At 38.5% G+C, this 17,908-nt stretch overlaps 1 protein-coding gene across 2 annotated transcripts in view; it reads right to left on the bottom strand.

The window, feature by feature from the left end:
• IQGAP2 (IQ motif containing GTPase activating protein 2) overlaps positions 1 to 17,908 on the bottom strand; it is a 293,537-nt gene that overhangs the window by 97,261 nt on the left and 178,368 nt on the right. For both annotated transcript variants that reach the window (XM_082837226.1, XM_082837225.1), the window contains exons 10-12: positions 10,795 to 10,958; positions 7,602 to 7,762; positions 2,575 to 2,699 (exon numbers count right to left, since the gene is read on the bottom strand). In XM_082837226.1, the coding sequence (XP_082693352.1) occupies positions 2,575 to 2,699; positions 7,602 to 7,762; positions 10,795 to 10,958 (450 nt within the window). The remainder of the gene's footprint in view (positions 1 to 2,574; positions 2,700 to 7,601; positions 7,763 to 10,794; positions 10,959 to 17,908) is intronic.

Consider the following 17,908-nt stretch of genomic DNA (forward strand, 5'->3'; position numbering starts at 1 on the left):
AAATACTTCTCTAACATGCAAGTTAGGTTATCTCAAAACATTGGAAGAACTTGAGAAAGTCTAAGTACTACCCACATACAAGGTATTATCATTTCACCCCGTAATATTTATACACTGGAGAGCATGGAATACTTATATCATTCTCTGGAAGTGACAGTTGACCCCTTATGTCAGTTGACCTCCTTGGGTTAACTGTTCTAAATACTTTTAAACATCCCATCCAAAAATGATCTTTATAGAACTACATCTAAGAAAGAGAATGTGTGTTCCTAGCAGCTGATCACCTGGGAATGAGTGCATTCCAGCTGACTTGATTGAAATCAGCTGCTTAAGTTTTTGGTGTGTTTCTAAGAACACAAGCTGGTGATGTCATAGTAAATGACTTCATAGGAGGTGAAAAACCTTCCCATAAGTCCCCTGGGTCCATCTGCATCACTTCCTCTGTTTAAAAATAAAGAAAAAATCCCAATTGAGCAAAGATTGCTGAGCCTCAGTTCATGGCCCACTGATTTAAATCATCATGTGACACTATAACATTCTAGTCCAAGGAGAGAGTGGGCATTCCCTTAGAGGTGTTGTATTTGAGACAGCAGATGAGGTAACTCACAAAGAATGGTACCTACCAAATTTAAAAAGCAAAACTTCACAGGAAGAAAACTTCCTTGTCTAAGTTACCTGGTTAAAAGAATACTCCTCTAAGGCTCGACTGGGAAAAGTAAACTTTCCATTAAGAAATCAGCAGAGCATCCAAATCTCAGGAAATGCATTTAGCAGCTGCTCCATTCAATTCACCTTCCGCGTTTATCATTTCCCATTAGCTACACACCTCATCCACACCACAACTCAGACATTAGATTCTGGAGCGTGTGGCAGGGGTGGGATGGGGCGAGTAACGCACTTTCAAGATGGCCATGAAAAGGTCTCAGCTCTTTCAGATGATTTAATTTCTATATAGTGCAATCGGGGCCTACTCGCAACGGTATATTTATTTTAATTTAGCTGTTAAAGCAATTACCTAAACAGATGATATCAAACTCAATAATTCAAGAACTTTCAACAAAAATACCCCGTTTTGACAAAACAACAAACCAAAACAGAGAGAAGTTAAATCTTTTATATTAAGTCCCCCAAATTCGAGAAAGGAGATATTAGCCTCTAAAATGACTATTCTGGTTATGGCATATATGCTTCACGCCGAGATGGTTAAAAGAAATGTGATAACGGCCGTGTGAAATGTCCCATGGAGAACAACTTAGTAGTACAGTTACCTAGGTAAATGCCATACAAAACCAAAGAGATTTTTGCTTAAAAATATTCACCTGCAAAAGACCACTTTCTTTCAAAGTTATACACATGATACTGTTTTTCTTTTCCTGGTAAAAGCAAAGGCTCTATCTGATAATCTGGGACAAAAAATGGCAGGTCCTTCCTCGTACCCCTCTGTCAATGTCAAGAATGAGAGTAAAACTGTACTGAGTACTGTTCAGTACTGAGAATTAACGCACCTTCACCTGATAAGCAGGACATACATAAATCACCAAAGCAAACCTGGATTGTGCATGTTGTCCCAAAGAATAAGGGAAAAGTCAGAAAACAAAGATGGAACATGATTTTGTGTTTTGCCAACCCTTGAGTGGCATTAGCCAAAGCACCCAAACCATCGCTGGAGACTGAGAGTGTGGAGCTGGGGAGGATCAAGGAGGAGGCAGGACGGCAGGAAGCTGGGGACCTGAGCTTTGTAAGCGGACACACACACCAGGGTCGTCCCCCACGCCGCCCCCACTGATGATGTTGAACATCTGCTTAAATTAGTGCTTCCCTCGTAACTAACACCTGCCAAGAACTACCAGCTCCCAAGCTAACATGCCAGAAAAGAGGCAAGTGGGTGATGTGTCAGCCATCTGAGGCAGGGATCCCCAAACGCCTCACTGAAAGAAAACGCAGAGAGGCAGCAGAAAGTCGTGTGGTCCCAAAGCGGCAATTATACTCATTGCCTAAGTTACAGAGCTCCCCATTCGTCACTCAGTTTTTGTAAGTAAGAGGCAGGACAGGGAAGCAAGCTGACATTCACGAAAGCATGTCTCAGCGCACATCTTCTTGGACTGTCCACTTTCATGCTCAGAGCTCCTAAGTTCTAGAAACACAGCAAATCACCAAGATTTGAGATCATAAAACAACAGTTAGACTGTGTTGCAATTTCTTCTTAGGGCAGGAACACGTGTCATATTTCAGAAAAACACCCACGTACATGAAAGGTCAAAATAAAGTTGAGTGCTTGCTTAAAAAGCTGAGTTATTTACAGCAGTCATCTTTCAAGTACCAATAAATAGAAAGATATTAGGACTTGTATTTATGTACTTTTATTCTATCCTTTTATGTCTTATGTTTGCTTTGTAATGTTTATAATATGTCGGGACAGTAGTACAAAAATAACATTTACATATAAACACATACAGACTTGTTAGGGGAGAGTGTTCTCATAGGGCTCTAGGGCAGCCCTGATGTAGAGGACCGTTTTGTCCAGCTACCTTATTCTCCCACTATAACTAGAGAAGGATACTGTTCCATACTTACGGTCATTTTCTTCTTGAATTTCAATATTAACCATATCAATACAATTCTGAATTTCATTCCAGCTTAAGCTATCTTGCCCTTGGGATAAGGCCTCCAGTTTAATGGAGAGTAGTGCATTTGCGTAACTGTAGAAGAGAAAACAAGCATGATACTAATCAGAGACGTTCATTCTTTGTTCATGTTATGCATCTTAAATTGGACACGCATCTTAAGTTTGACACATGTGGCTCAATGTGATGTTATGAGGTTAGACCAACAGGATAAAGGCAAGTAAAATCGTCTTGTGCAGCTTTGCCAACATACACCAAGCTCACTTAGACTAAAGGTGTTTTTTTTCCCTTAAAAATACTTTTAGGTAACAATGCTTTTTCATGAAAGTTCCTCAAATTCCAATCTTGCACTTAACTCAAGCAAAAAAAACCTCAACGTTCTTAACTCTGTGAAATTACTTGCTTTTTTTAGTAACTATTTTTCCTTCCCTTTGTATGTCTTAGTTCTGCTTAGCCTCCAGATGAGTATTACGGGATAAAATTCGGAATTACCACGGTTCCTAATCTTTCCATCAAGGGTCTCTTTTTTTTTTTTCTCATTCATTCCCCAAATCCAAGCCTTGAGAGGCCTTTTTTTTTTTTTTTACTGTAACCCTAACACAGCTGGGTTACCTTGTGGCCTAATACTTCCAGTGACAAATCAAATCAAAAGCAAATACTGTTCCAGAAACCTTGCTGAATAACACACATCTTCACTGCCTGTTTTCTTGAAGAGGTGGTGCCTCAGTTGACCCAGAACATCCTAGTTTCCTCTTCACCTGCCCATTCCTCAGGCTTCAGCAGCCCCTCACCACCTCTCTCCTGGGTCCACTCACCGCCATTACATTCTCTCCCCTCATTCTGATCCTTGACCCTCCTCACTCTGTGCAGCCCTCTGGAAAATAGTTTGGCCAACACTCTGATTATTTTTCCTGTCTTGAGAAATTTTAGGAAAAAAAGATGATCCACCTTGACATATTACTAAGAAACTTTCATTTTTCAATCATCAATTTCCCCATTTAAAAACCATAGAACCGGACTTCCCTGGTGGCACAGTGGTTAAGAATCCGCCTTCCAGTGCAGGGGACGCGGGTTCGAGCCCTGGTCCGGGAAGATCCCACATGCCACAGAGCAACTAAGCCCGTGCGCCACAACTACTGAGCCTGCGCTCTAGAGCCTGTGAGCCACAACTACTGAGCCCGCATGCCACAACTACTGAAGCTCATGTGCCTAGAGCCTGTGCTCCGCAACAAGAGAAGCCACCGCAATGAGAAGCCTGCGTACCGCAACGAAGAGTAGCCCCCTCTCGCTGCAACTAGAGAAAGCCCGCGTGCAGCAACAAAGACCCAACGCAGCCAAAGATAAAATAAATTAAAAACAAAACAAAACAAAACAGAAAAAACCACTACAGAACCAATGTTACAACCATAAGCTAACATGAGTGAGCTATTCCAGCCCGAAGTACAGAAACTCAATAGTTTAATTTGCTTGTGCATCTTTACACCAGGGAAATAAAGAGCAATCCTCTACGTACATATTGATTCACTCTGCAGTATGACTTCTGAATAGAACCTACGGATTTGCTAACAGTAGAGGTTCCAAGAAGTAAGATCACATTGAGTCTATAATTGTTTTCTCATTGCGACAGATTTTCTCAAAGTTATGCCTGCTCCAAGATGACACTGAGGTGTCTTCTACTGAGTGTAGCTTGGGAGAGAAAAACCTCATTCAGAATGGGAAGTGGGGGAGATGATTCATTCTCTGTGCCTGAACAAGGCATCACCAAACACAGGCTTGAAATTGTTTCAGTGTCCTGTGTGAGATTTTCATCTTATCAAGAGTTATAAACCTAAGAAAATACTCTTCTATACTTACTAGTAGCAATATATACTAAATAATACTGACCACAATGACAATATGGATAAATGGCAACTTGCACTCGTTAGCATCCCTTATAGATGGGGACCATTCGATAAGAAAGTGCAAAATCCTTACAGGCATTTCACGTCTGACATTTAATGATGACCCAATGGGAATAAAATGAAAAAGCTTAAGGATGAACACAGAAAAAAAAACCAAAACCCACAATCACCCATCATTTCTTCAGAAATGAACAAATACTAGCCCAAGGGAAAAATTTTATGAATAACACAACATAGTTCTATAGGCAGATGCAGAGTAGGTGTTTTTGTTGTGTGTGTTTGTTTTTGTGCTTTATAGATGAACAGAAAGGGGCCTGGCTAGGAAGAGTCAAACTTAGATGTTTTTGGCTCCAAGGTTATATTCCTTTAACCACATCATGCTAGTTCTCAGAACAGATGACATTAGCTGGGGTGGGAGAAACATGCAAATAGTTCACGGAAGCACCCTCTATGGCAGGAAGGGCTTGGAAGCTCCAGTACTGTGCCAGGCGGAGATGGGTGATAGGCACCGCGTTCCTGGTGGTGAGAGAAGCATGCATAGGAGCAGATAAGCCAGAATGAACAGAGTGTTCAGATCCATCTCGGCTGAAGTATAAAATACAAGGAGGGGTGTAGCTGGAGCAAAGGGCAGAACACCACACTGAGGGTTAATTCAGATAAGAAGAGAGAACAATCAAATAGAGGAGCATTATAAACAGAGCTACATTTTAGAACAATTAATCTGGGAACAGGGCATGCCTAGAACCAATGCCAACCCTATGTCACTCTTGTGAGAACTGGACAAAACAACCTTTCTGGGAAAACACAGCCCCAAGGGCAGAAGCCATGGTAAACTGGAAGAGACTTGGTCAGAATTCATCCAGGTAGCCCTGCCCAGCACCCGTGTACTATGAAGAAGTTGTACAACCATAAGGGAGAGGCCCAGTGTTCCTTAAACCTGAACACCTGCCAACTTGGGCTTCCAAGAACTGGGTTAAAAGCTGACATGGAAATTGAAATGTTGAGGCTGTGAAAAGTCACTTGGGGCCATTGGAATGTTCAATACAAGAACCAAAGGGGGCCCTGGAATCTCATGTCGGTATTGGGTCACCCAGGTGACCCAGAAAGTGCTTAAATGAAATTTTTAAAAGATTATTTAAACAAACACAAATTTTAAAAGTGTTTCATACAGGATACTTGCACTCTGAAGCTGTATCTGTGGCCCCAGCTGAAAATCACAGGCATAAAACTGGTTCTCAAATGGGGTTTGGGACTATTTCCTTAATGGGTTATTTGTAAATTGGGATGGGGGGAAGAGAGGATTTTTGATAATCAAAATGGGTGATTTGGAGGGAGGGGGGTACTGTCACTTAGAGGGAAGTGGCCAGGGATGCTCCATATGTGTCTTGATAATTATTTTATCAACAAGCCTCATTAGACTATTAGGCTTCATAAGGGAGTGACCAACTCTGCCGTCTCTAGCACTGAGAGAGCAGCAAAGCCTAGTTACATAAGAATGAATGAGAAGAGAAAAGACAGGGTAAGACCAATTTGGAGGTTATTACAAAAGCAAAGGTAAAATGTCTAAATGAGATGGTTGCTGGGAAAGGGAAACATCATGCAGAGGTATTGTGCACACATATTGGCATCTGTTGGGGAGAAAAGTGAGCAGACTATTCACAGCACAAGGGTGCCTCACAGAGGGTCAGAGGAAAACTCAAGTTAACTCGAGTTTCTAAGCTTGGAGGAGAGGATGGTGCCATTAATATAAACAGTGGAGGTAGAAATAAATTACCTTGGAAATAAACTCTGAGGTGTTATAGGAACAGGTGGTCGAATTTAAGTAGCGTAAGAGCATCAGTTTTTCCAAGATGACTAAAAACAAGGAAAAGCCACTGTTCTACTTTGGGGCCATTCTCTACATAGACAAGTGGTCAAACACCATTTAAAAAAAAGTCTAACAAGTCTTTTTAATTTTTCCTGTACAACTGTACGTGACCCAAGAGAATTACCTATTTCAGCAGTTCCAGAACCAGTATCTTGACAACAGTGCTTTTGTCAAGATCTATGCAGACATCTCCCCCTGGTGGTCACAAGAATCCAAGATGGAAATTCACTCATTTTAACTTGGGTTTTTGTCTTAATCTCTAATGGGCTCCTTTTTCCCGCCCCTTAATTTTCTCTCTAGATCTGCTATAGTGTTTTATAATTCTACCAACAATACTATCTAGTAGTTTATTTCAGGAACATGAAATAAAAGACACTAAGTTGAGATTGTTACCCACTGCCGTGATCCACTGTGGTCTCAGGATTCCTTTGGTTTAATCGTCAAAAGAATGTAGAGAATGGACTTGAGGACATGGGCAGGAGGAAGGGTAAACTGGGACGAAGTGAGAGAGTGGCATGGACATATATACACTGCCAAACGTAAAACAGGTAGTTAGTGGGAAGCAGCTGCATAGCACAGGGAGATCAGCTCGCTGCTTCGTGACCACCTAGAGGGGTGGGATGCGGAGGGTGGGAGGGAGACACAAGAGGCAGGGGATATGGGGATATATGTATACATATAGCTGATTCACTTTGTTATACAGCAGAAAATAACACACCATTGTAAAGCAATTATACTCCAGTAAAGGTGTTAAAAAAAAAAAAAAAAAGAATGGGGATTGGGGCCCAACTGCCCTACTTTGGGTCCACAAATCCAGATCCAGTTTCCTCATCAGTAAAACAAGAAAATTGGACTGGATGATTATTAAAGTTGTTTCCAACTCTTCTACATTCTGTCGTTTCCAAAAGAAGCCCAAGGGAAGGTATGCTTTCAACATGTATTTTTTGCCTATGAAATAATTTTTGCTAATGTCAAAGACAGTCAGTAACTGCCATAGGACCCTCCTTAGACTTTCTGTTCCTCTAAAAAGAATACTGTGAAGTAGGATTTGAACATTAGGACTCTCAGAACAAAGTAGACTGGCTTTCAAGAAAATAAGCATGGGTATATGGATTGTTTCAGGAAGGAACAAGTCCTTCAAATTGGTAGAACAAATCTACCAAACACATATTTCTGCACTGAAAGGAGTTTTGGAAAATGTTCCCTTACCGTTCCACGTATGTCTCGTCCAGATTGTTGAAGCCCATTGTTGGGCTTCTGAGTTGATTCTGCACAGACACAAGATCGTTCCTTTCCAAGGCCTGGTTGAGTAAAGCTACAGCAGATAGCATTTCCACTGCGATCAAGAGCTCCTCATGGGCCAAGTAGTTCTGTTGGAAAACATTTGGCAGTATAAGATCCCCAAATCTACACAGTCCGTGTATGTGATGGGGGTTCAGAATGTACACTTCAAAGAATAAAGAAAAGTCAAAGATTGTGAGAACCCAGGACCCACAGGGCTCCCTGGCCACCTATCTTTCACTGGCTTTAAAGAACACGTCAATGGCTTCTGGGTTTTCCTGAGATGATCATTTTGGGCACTGAGTTAATTACAGTCCTCAGTTATGATTCCACAGACATCTGCATTGCCGTAGCTGATTCCTACTCGCAGCTATTATATCGGCTGCTAACAGGCTCAATCTTACCAAATAATGAAGCCACAGATTAGATAACGTTGTTACTGTCTGCAAGTGCAAGGTTAAGATATTAGTATAGCTAATGATTTTCAGTTTGAACTAAGGGTAAGGAAAAGGGGAGAATTTCACCTAAAGATGATAACCCCAGAAAAGTAAATCAAAGTCTTTAAGCCAAGGATATTGATTCTAATTCCAAAAAAAGTTAGTCTAAGTCACGTTTTTATAAATGGGTAGAAATTTTTAAACATACCCTAAGGTCTAGATATTTGAAGACATGTGAGGTAAATCTTAGTGAAAAGCAAGTAAGGATTGGGCTTACTTAAAAAGTACATCTCAGATTACAGACCACTTTCCCCCTTCAATGTTGTCTTCCTTTTAACCATTTTATACTGACTTGGCCCAACTTCAAAAGGGTTATTTCTTCCATCATACTGAAGGAACATAGAGGGAGCATGAAAACAAATTTTTAAAAACCCTGATATCCATCTTTACATTTAGAATATTATATATTTCATATATATAATGTTTATATTAAAATGCATTATAGCTGATTCTCCACAGAAATCTCTCAGCAAATTGATTTTAGACCAACAAAGCATAATTTTATGTTCCAAAGCAAATGGGAAGAAGGGTTTTTATAGGGAACATGTAAATTTTATCCAAATACCTTACATTAACTATGACTTTAACATATAAGGAAGGTATCAAATTACAGGTAAAGAGCAGAATGGAATCATTTGAGATTCACCACAACTATCTAAAGTGGTACACAGCCAAAAAGATAAGGACAAATAAAGAAAAAAGGGATGAATGTGCTAGAGTGTAAGTAGCCTTGGGCTTCAAAGCTAGAGAAACAGGGACCATAATATCAAGAGAACCTACGTGCAGCTTAAGGAAATAACTTATTTTTCTTTTATTACAAAATACAGTTGACCACTGAGCAACACCGGGGTTAGGAGCGCTGAACCTCTACGCAGTTCAAAAGCTGCATATAATTAATCCTCCATATACCTGTCCCTCTGTATCTGAGGTACTGCATCCCTGGATTCAACCAACTGCGTATCATTTGGTAATATAGTACTTACTATCGAAAAAGATGCACATATAAGTGGTATGCGCAGTTCCTACCCGTTTAAGGGTCAACTCTAGTATCTTTCTATTTATAGAATCATGTCTTACTAAGCAAGGATAAGAACAAACCTTACTACCCAAGCCCTTTAGTGACATACACTTCATTAATTTTTTAAAATAAAGAATGCCACTTATTTTTTTTTTTTTTTTTAATTTTAATTTTTTGGGCTGCATTGGGTCTTCGTTGCTGCGCGCGGGCTTTCTCTAGTTGCGTTGAGCGGGGGTTACTCTTTGTTTCAGCGTGCGGGCTTCTCATTGCGGTGGCTTCTCTTATTGTGGATCATGGGCTCTAGGCGCACAGGCTTCAGTAGTTGCAGCATGTGAGCTCAGTAGCGGTGGCACGTGCGCCCTAGAGCACATGGGCTTCAGTAGTTGAGGCATGTGGGCTCAGTAGTTGTGGTTTATGAGCTCTAGAGTGCAGGCTCAGTAGCTGTGGCACACGGGCTTAGCTGCTCCGCGGCATGTGGGATCTTCCCGGACCAGGGATTGAACCCATGTCTCCTGCACTGGCAGGCGTATTCTTAACAACTAAGCCACCTACTTTTATTAATTTTTAATTCATGCAAACATTTATAGAGATTTTCATTTTTTAATTATTTTTCTTTTCTTATCATAAAAAACAAGATAATGCTATATATTTCAATTTCATTTTTTCCACTTAACAGTAGGGTGTGCAATCTGTTATTAGTTAAACGTGGTTTATCTTCTATATAGATATAGAAGATATCTGTAGTATCTTCTCAGTACTATAGATAATACTGTGAAACATCCTGGTATACCTGTGAATTGCCTGTTTATGCTTTTGGCCTCCTCCTCTTCTGTTTTTTTTGGTGGAGCAGTACTGTTTTTGCTTTTCAGATTCATTGTCCTTCCATGTTTCCTTAGAAGTTTAATTATTTTTTACACTTAACGTTTCATACCAGCAATTTATTCTGTTATGTGTAGTGAGGTAATGTTTTCTTTCCCACACGGTTAAATACTTCTAAGGATTTCATTTTTTTCCCCACGTCTTTGAAATATTAGCTCTTTCATAATTGAAATTCTTGGTGCTGCTTCTAGTACTGTTCATTCTGTTGCATTGTTTGGCTTAATCCTGTACTAGTGCATATGCTCTTATTTACTGTGACCTTATATGATTATTACTGCTTAATACTATTAGCGTTGCAAGGAGCACACAATGACAAAAATCAAAGCCATGGTGCTAATGTTCTTGGTTGCAAATTTCTAGAAATGCAGATTCAGAGCTTATTTTTCTATATCAAAAAACATTAGATATTTTAAAATATTTCAATATAGTTATTAACTTATCCCAAGTTCTCCAAAAATCACACAGAGAATAAGAACAACTAGTTTTCAATGTGTATTTGTGTAGAGCCCTGCCTGCATTTCCCACCTATGCTCTCAGATTCTTTAAGGAGATGAAAAGCAGGAGTTAAAGAGGAAGGTGGCCGTGGAATTGGTACAGGGAGGCAAACGAGACCAGGGATTGGTACAAATTAAAGACACTACACTCCCACTCACCTTTCCTCAACAGCACTCCTCATTGCTAGGACTCAGAATTAACATCTCCATACCTGGAGTCTCCTCTGACTTACCATAGCGTTCTGTTTCTGGAGGTTGAAAAGTTCATTCTGATACATTGCACCAGCAAAGGGATGAACAGTGGGCAGCTGAGCCTCTGGTTTCTGCAGTGCAAGCAGTGTGTATTCAGGGTCACCTTCCCGAATAACAGCGTTGATGTGGTCCACTGCAGCCAGCCCTGAGGGTCAGAGTGACATTCTGTCAGAACCTGTGCCTTTCCCACTGCAGCCTGACCCAACCAGTCCATATATCCAAGGATTAGAACCTAAGTAGTTACTTTCCATGAACTCTGAAGAGCTGTCGTTGGATGGTAAGCAAAGCCTTGGAAATGGTAGCTTGTAATTGGAAGTCACTCTAATCCTTGCAGCTAGTCCCTAAAAGAACCTCAGCATTGATAGAGCTGGAGTTATGAGGTCATTCCTGCCTAGCATGACTTCCCTACAAAATCCTTCCTTTCAGGACCAGCTTTGGAACCATCTCTCCATGAAGCCTTCACAGTGCTGCAGTTCCTGAGGACTTCACACTTTGGGAATCCTGCAGTCATTGCTCTTTACGGCTCTTTGTGTGTAAGCACTGCCTCCCCAAGGAGATTAAAGACATGTGAAGACCAGAGAAGCAAGGACTCGCCCTATGGCTCTATCCTCCCTCTATATCAGCACCATGAGAAACCCACAGGAGGCACTCGGACACACTGCCACTTGATATGGAATGGTTATTAGTTCTCCAAATATTAGTTCTTCAAATATGCTCTCATCTCTTATGTTCTGTAAAGTGTGATTCTTAGGGAAAAATAATTTCAGATATGTTTTTAAAAATATTACAACCAGAATTCATATGATTACATAATTCTGTGTTAGCACGGTAGTCCCATGTGTTAGTATGGTTCTAAGAACCCCAGTGGATGCCTGAAACCATGGATAGTACCAAACCATTTATGTACTGTTTTTTTTTCTGTATATACATACCTGTGATAAAGTTTAATTTATAAGTTATGTAAAAAGATTAACAACAATAACTAATAATAAAAAGAATTATAATAACATAAGTGGTCTCTCGAAATATCTTTTTTTTTATTGAGGTATAGTTGACTTACAATATCATATTATTTATAGGTGTACAACATAGTGATTGAATATTTTTACAGATTATATACCATACAAAGTTATTATAATATTAACTATATTCCCTGTGCTGTACATTACATTCTTATGACTTCTTTATTTTATACTGGTAGTTTGTACCTCTTAGTCCCCTTTACCTATTTCTCCCATCCCATCCCCCTCCCTTCTGGCAACAACTAGTTTGTTCTCTGTGTCTATGATTTTGTTTCTGTTTTATTTATTCATTTGTTTTGTTTTTTAGATTCCACACATACATGAAAACACATAGTATTTGTCTTTTTCGGTATGACTTATTTCACTTAGCATAATACACTCCAGGTCCACCATGTTGTCACAAATGGCAAGATTTCATTCTTTTTTTTTTTCCTGGCTGAGTAATATTCTATTGTATATATATACACCACATCTTTATCCACTCTTTTGTTGATGGATACTTAGGTTGCTTCCATGTCTTGGCTATTTAAAATAATACTACAATAACATTGGGGTATATGTATCTTTTTGAATTAGTGTTTTCATTTTCTTTGTATAAGTATCCAGGAGTGCAATTGTGTAGGTTCCATTTTTAATTCTTTGAGGAAACTCCATATTGTTTTCCATAGCAGCTGTGCCAATTTATATTTACAAACAATGCACAGGGTTCCCTTTTCTCCACATCCTCATCACAACTTGTTATTTCTTGTTTTTTGATGATAGCCATTCTGACAGATGTGAGTTGATCCCTGATCATGGTTTTGATCTGCATTTCCCTTTTCATCAGTAATGTTGAGTATCTTTTCATGTACCTGTTGGTATCTGTACGTCTTCTCTGAAAAAATGTCTCTTCAGGTCCTCTGCCCATTTTTAAATCAGATTGTTGTTTTCTGAGACTGAGTTGTATGAGTTCGTTATGTATTTTGGTACTATTCTTTTACTGGTCATATCATTTGCAACTATGTTCTCCCATTCAGTAGAATGCCATTTCGTTTTGTTAATGGTTTCCCTTCCTGTGCCAAAGCTTTTAGTTTTATATGGTTCCATTTGTTTATTTTTGCTTTTGTTTCCCTCGTCTCAGGGGACAGATCCAAAAAAATATTGCTAAGGCCAATGTCAAAGAGCGTACTGCCTATGTTTTTTTCTAGAAGTTTCATGGTTTCAGGTCTTACATTTAAGTTTTAATCAATTTTGAATTAATTTTTGTATAAGGCATGAGAAAATGGCCTGGCTTCATCCTCTGACATGTAGCTGTCCGGTTTTCCCAACATCACTCTTTCTCTGTTGTATATTCTTGCCTCCTCTGTCATAGATTAATTGACCCTATGTATACGGGTTTATTTCTGGGTTCTCTATTCTGTCCCATTGATCTGTGTGTCTGTTTTTGTGCCAATACCATACTGTTTTGATTATTATAGTAGTAGAGTTTGAAGCCAGGGAGGATGACACAGCTTTGTTGTTTTTCTCAAGATTGCTTTGGCAATTTGGGGCCTTTTGTAGGTCCATACAAACTTTAGTATTATTTTTTCTAGTTCAGTGAAAATGCCACAGGTATTCTGATAGGGATTGCATTGAATCTGTAGATTGCTTTGGGTAGAATGGACATTTTAACAATATTAATTCTTCCAATTCATGAGAATGAAATATATTCCCATTTATTTGTGCATTATTTCTTTCATTAATGTCTTCTAGTTTACAGAGTACAGGTCTTTCACCTCCTTGGTTCAATTTATTCTTAGGTATTAGATTTTTTTGATACAACTGTAAATTGTTTTCTTGTTTTCTCTTTCTGATGGTTCATTATTAGTGCATAGAAATGCAACAGATTCTGTATATTAATGTTGTATCCTGCAACTTTATTGAATTCATGTATTAGTTCTAATGGTTTTTTGGTGGAGTCTTTAGAGTATTATATATGTAGAATCATTTCACCTTCAAATAGTGACAGTTTTACTTCTTCCCTTCCAATTTGGATGCCTTTTATTTCTTTTTCTTATCCGGTATTGTGGCTAGGGCTTCCAATACCATGTTGAATAAAAGTGGTGAGATGGGCATCCTTGACTTGTTCCTGATCTTAGAGGAAAAGCTTTCAGCTTTTCGGCACTGAGTATGACGTTAGCTGTGTGTTTGTCGTAAATGGCCTTTATTATGTTGAGGTATGTTCCCTCCCCACCCATTTTGTCGAGAGATTTTGTCAAATGCTTTTTCTGCATATCATCGTGTGGTTTTTAGCCTTCATTTTGTTAATTTGTATATCATGTTGATTGGTTTGTGCATATTGAACCATCCTCACATCCCTGGAATAAACTCCACTTGATCATCATGTATGATCCTTTTAATGTGCTGATGAACTCAGTTTGCTAATATTTTGTTGAGGGTTTTTGCATCTATGTTCATCAGGAATACTGACCTGTAATCTTCTCTTTTTTTGCAGTGTCTTTGTCAGGTTTTGGTATCAGAGTAATGCTGCCCTCATAGAATGAATTTGTAGTGTTTCCTCCTCTTCAATTTTTTGGAATAATTTGAGAAGGACAGGTATTAACTCTTCTTTAAATGTTCAGTAGAATTCACCTGTGAAGCTGTCTGATCCTGGACTTTTGTTTGTTGGGAGTTTTTTTTTTTTTTTTAAATTACTGACTCAATTGCATTACTAGTGATCAGTCTGTTCAGATTTTCTTTTTCTTCCTAATTCAGTCTTGGAAGATTTTATGTTCCTAGGAATTTATACATTTCTTCTGGGTTGTCCACTTTGGCTTATAATTCTTTGTAGTATTCTCTTATGATTCTTTGTATATCTGTGATATTGGTTGTAACTTCTCTTTTACTTCTAATTTTATTGATTTGGGCCTTTTTTTCTTGATTGAGTCTAAGGGTTTATTAATTTTGTTTATCTTTTGAAAAAACAGTTCTTAGTTTCACTGATCTTTTCTACTGTTTTTGTTTTGTTTTGTTTTGGTCTCTATTTCATTTATGTCTACTCTGATTGTTGTTATTTCTTTCCTTCTACTAACTTTGGGCTTTGTTTATTCTTCTTTTTCTAATTCCTTTAGGTGTAAACTTAGGTTGTTAATTTGAGATTTTTCTTTTTTCTTGAAATAGGCCTGTATTCCTATATACTTCACTCTTAGATCTGCTTTTGCTATGACCCATAAATTTTGGCAAGTTGTATTTCTATTTTCATTCATCTCAAGCTATTTTTTGATTTCCTTACGGACCCATTGGTTTTTTTAGTAGCATGCTGTTTAGTCTCCACGTGTTTGTGTTTTTTCCAGTTTTCTTCCTGGAATTGATTTCTAGTTTTATACCATTATGGTCAGAAAAGATGCTTGATATAATTTCTATCCTCTTAAATTTGCTGAGACTTGCTTTGTGGCCTAGCATGTGATCTGTCCTGGAGAATGTTTCCTGTGCACTTGAAAAGAATGCATATTCTGCAGTTTTGGGGTAGAATGTTCTATAGGTATCTATTAAGTCCATCTGGTCTAATGAGTCATTTAAGGTCACTGTTTCCTTATTGATTTTTGGTCTAGATGTTCTGTCCATTTTTGTATGTAGGGTGTTAAAGTTTCCTACTATTATTGTATTATTGTCAATTTATCTCTTTATGTCTGTTAATATTTGCTTTACGTATTTAGATGCTCCTATGTTAGATGTATATATGTTTAAATATTACATCCTCCTCTTGGATTGACCTCAGTATCATTATGTAACGTCCTTCCTTATCTCTTGTTATAATCTTTGTTTTAAAGTCTATTTTGTTTTACATTTGGCAGGGCATATATGCACATGCCACTCTCACTTTGTCCCAGATTACCCTTCCCCCTCCCCATGTGGATAGGGAGGGTGGGAGGGAGGGAGACAAAAGAGGGAAGAGATATGAGGATATGTGTACATGTATAGCTGATACACTTTGTTATAAAGCAGAAACTAACACACCAGTGTAAAGCAATTATACTCCAATAAAGATATAAAATAAATAAATAATAAAGTCTATTTTGTCTGATATGTGTATTGCTACCCCTGCTTTTTTTTTTCATTTCCATTTGCTTGGAATATCTTTTTCCTTCCCTTCACTTACAGTCTCTGTTGCCTTTATCTCTGAAGTGAGTCTCTTGTAGGCAGCAAATAGATGGGAATTTTTTTTTTTTAAATCAATTCAGCCACCTTATGTCTTTTGATTGGGGTGTTTAGTTCATTTACATTTAAAGTGATTATAGATAGGTATGTACTTATTGTCATTTTGTTATTTGTTTTCTGGTGGTTTCTGTAGTTCTTCTCTATTCTTTTCTTTTAAACTCTGTGGTTTGATGATTTTGTTCAGTGTTATGTTTGGGTTCCTTTCTCTTCTTTCTTTATCTTTTTTTTAATTTTTGGTTTGTGGTTACCATGAAGTTTATATACATACATATATATAGATCTCAACGTATCTCTAGCTCTAGTCATTTAAATTCAAATACACTGTAAAAGCTCTACATGTTTTACTCCCCCTCCACATTTTGTTTTTGATGTCATATTTTACAACTGTTTGTGTATCCCTTAATAACTTATTGTAGCTATAGTTGATTTTATGACTTTTGCCTTTTAACCCTCAACTAGCTTTTTAAGTGGTTGATCCACTGCCTTTACCATATACACTTGTCCCTTGGTATCCATGGGAGAAGGTTCCAGGGCCTGCTGTGGATACAGAAATCTGCAGACACTCAAGTCCCATAGTCAGCCCTCTGTAACCACAGATCCACATCTGTGCATTCAACCAACCTCAGATCATGTCGTACTGAATGTACTTATTGAAAAAAAAATTCAAGTATAAGTTTAAACCTGTGTTGTTCAAGGGTCAAATGTCTTTGCCTTTACTAGTGAGATTTTTTCCTTCATGTATTTTCTTATTTCTTGTTATTGCCTTTGTTTGGTTTTGTTTTTGCTGGGCTTTTTGTTTTGTTTTGTTTTTTGTTTGTTTTGGTAAAGAAGATCCTTTAACATTTCTTGTGAGTTTAGTGGTGATGACCTCTTTTAGTTTTTGTTTATTGGGGAAATTCTTTCTCCTTCATTTCTGAAGGATAACTTTGCCTGGTACAGTATTCTTGGTTGTAGGTTTTTGTTTGTTTTGTTTTTGTTTATGTTTTTCCTTTCAGCAGTTTAAATGTATCATGCAACTCCATTCTGGCCTGCAAAGTTTCTGCTGAAGTATCAGCTGGTAGCCTCATGGAGGTTCCCTCAAATGTGACTCTTTGTTTTCCCCTGTTGCCTTTAAAATTCTCTATCTTTAAATTTTGCCGTTTTAATGATGACATGTTTTGGTGTGGGTCTCTTTGGGTTCATTTTGTTTGGGACTCTCTGTGCTTCTTGGACCTGGATATGTTTCTTTTCCCAGGTTATGGAAGTTTTCAGCCATTATTTCATCAAACACATTTCCCCTTTCTTTCTCTTCTTCTAAACCCCTATAATGCTAATGTTAGTACACTTGATGTTGTCCCAAAGGTCCCTAAACAATTCCTTTTTTTTTTTTTTTTTTTTTGCGGTACGCGGGCCTCTCACTGTTGTGGCCTCTCCCGTTGCGGAGCACAGGCTCTGGACGCACAGGCTCAGCGGCCATGGCTCACGGGTCCAGCCGCTCCATGGCATGTGGGATCTTCCCGGACCGGGGCATGAACCCGTGTCCCCTGCATCGGCAGGCGGACTCCCAACCACTGCGCCACCAGGGAAGCCCACAATTCCTATTTTTAAAAACTTTGTCTTATGGATATTCTGATTGGGTGATTTCCACTATTCTGTCTTCCAGGATGCTTACGTGTTCTTCTGTATCACCTAATCTGCTGTTGATTCCCTTTAATGTATTTTTCATTTCAGTAATTATATTCTTCAGCTTGATTGGTTCTTTTTATACTTTCTAATTCTTTGTTGAAGCTTCACTGTGTTCCTCTATTTTTCTCCAAAGTTCAGCGAGCATTTTAATGACTGTTACTTTGAACTGTTTATCATAAAAGTTACTTATGTCCACTTCATTAGGGTTCTCCCACGCTGGAGGTTTTACCTT

The sequence above is a fragment of the Leucopleurus acutus genome (genome assembly GCF_964270905.1).
Source record: "Leucopleurus acutus genome assembly, chromosome: 3".
NCBI classification, from domain to species: domain Eukaryota; kingdom Metazoa; phylum Chordata; class Mammalia; order Artiodactyla; family Delphinidae; genus Leucopleurus; species Leucopleurus acutus.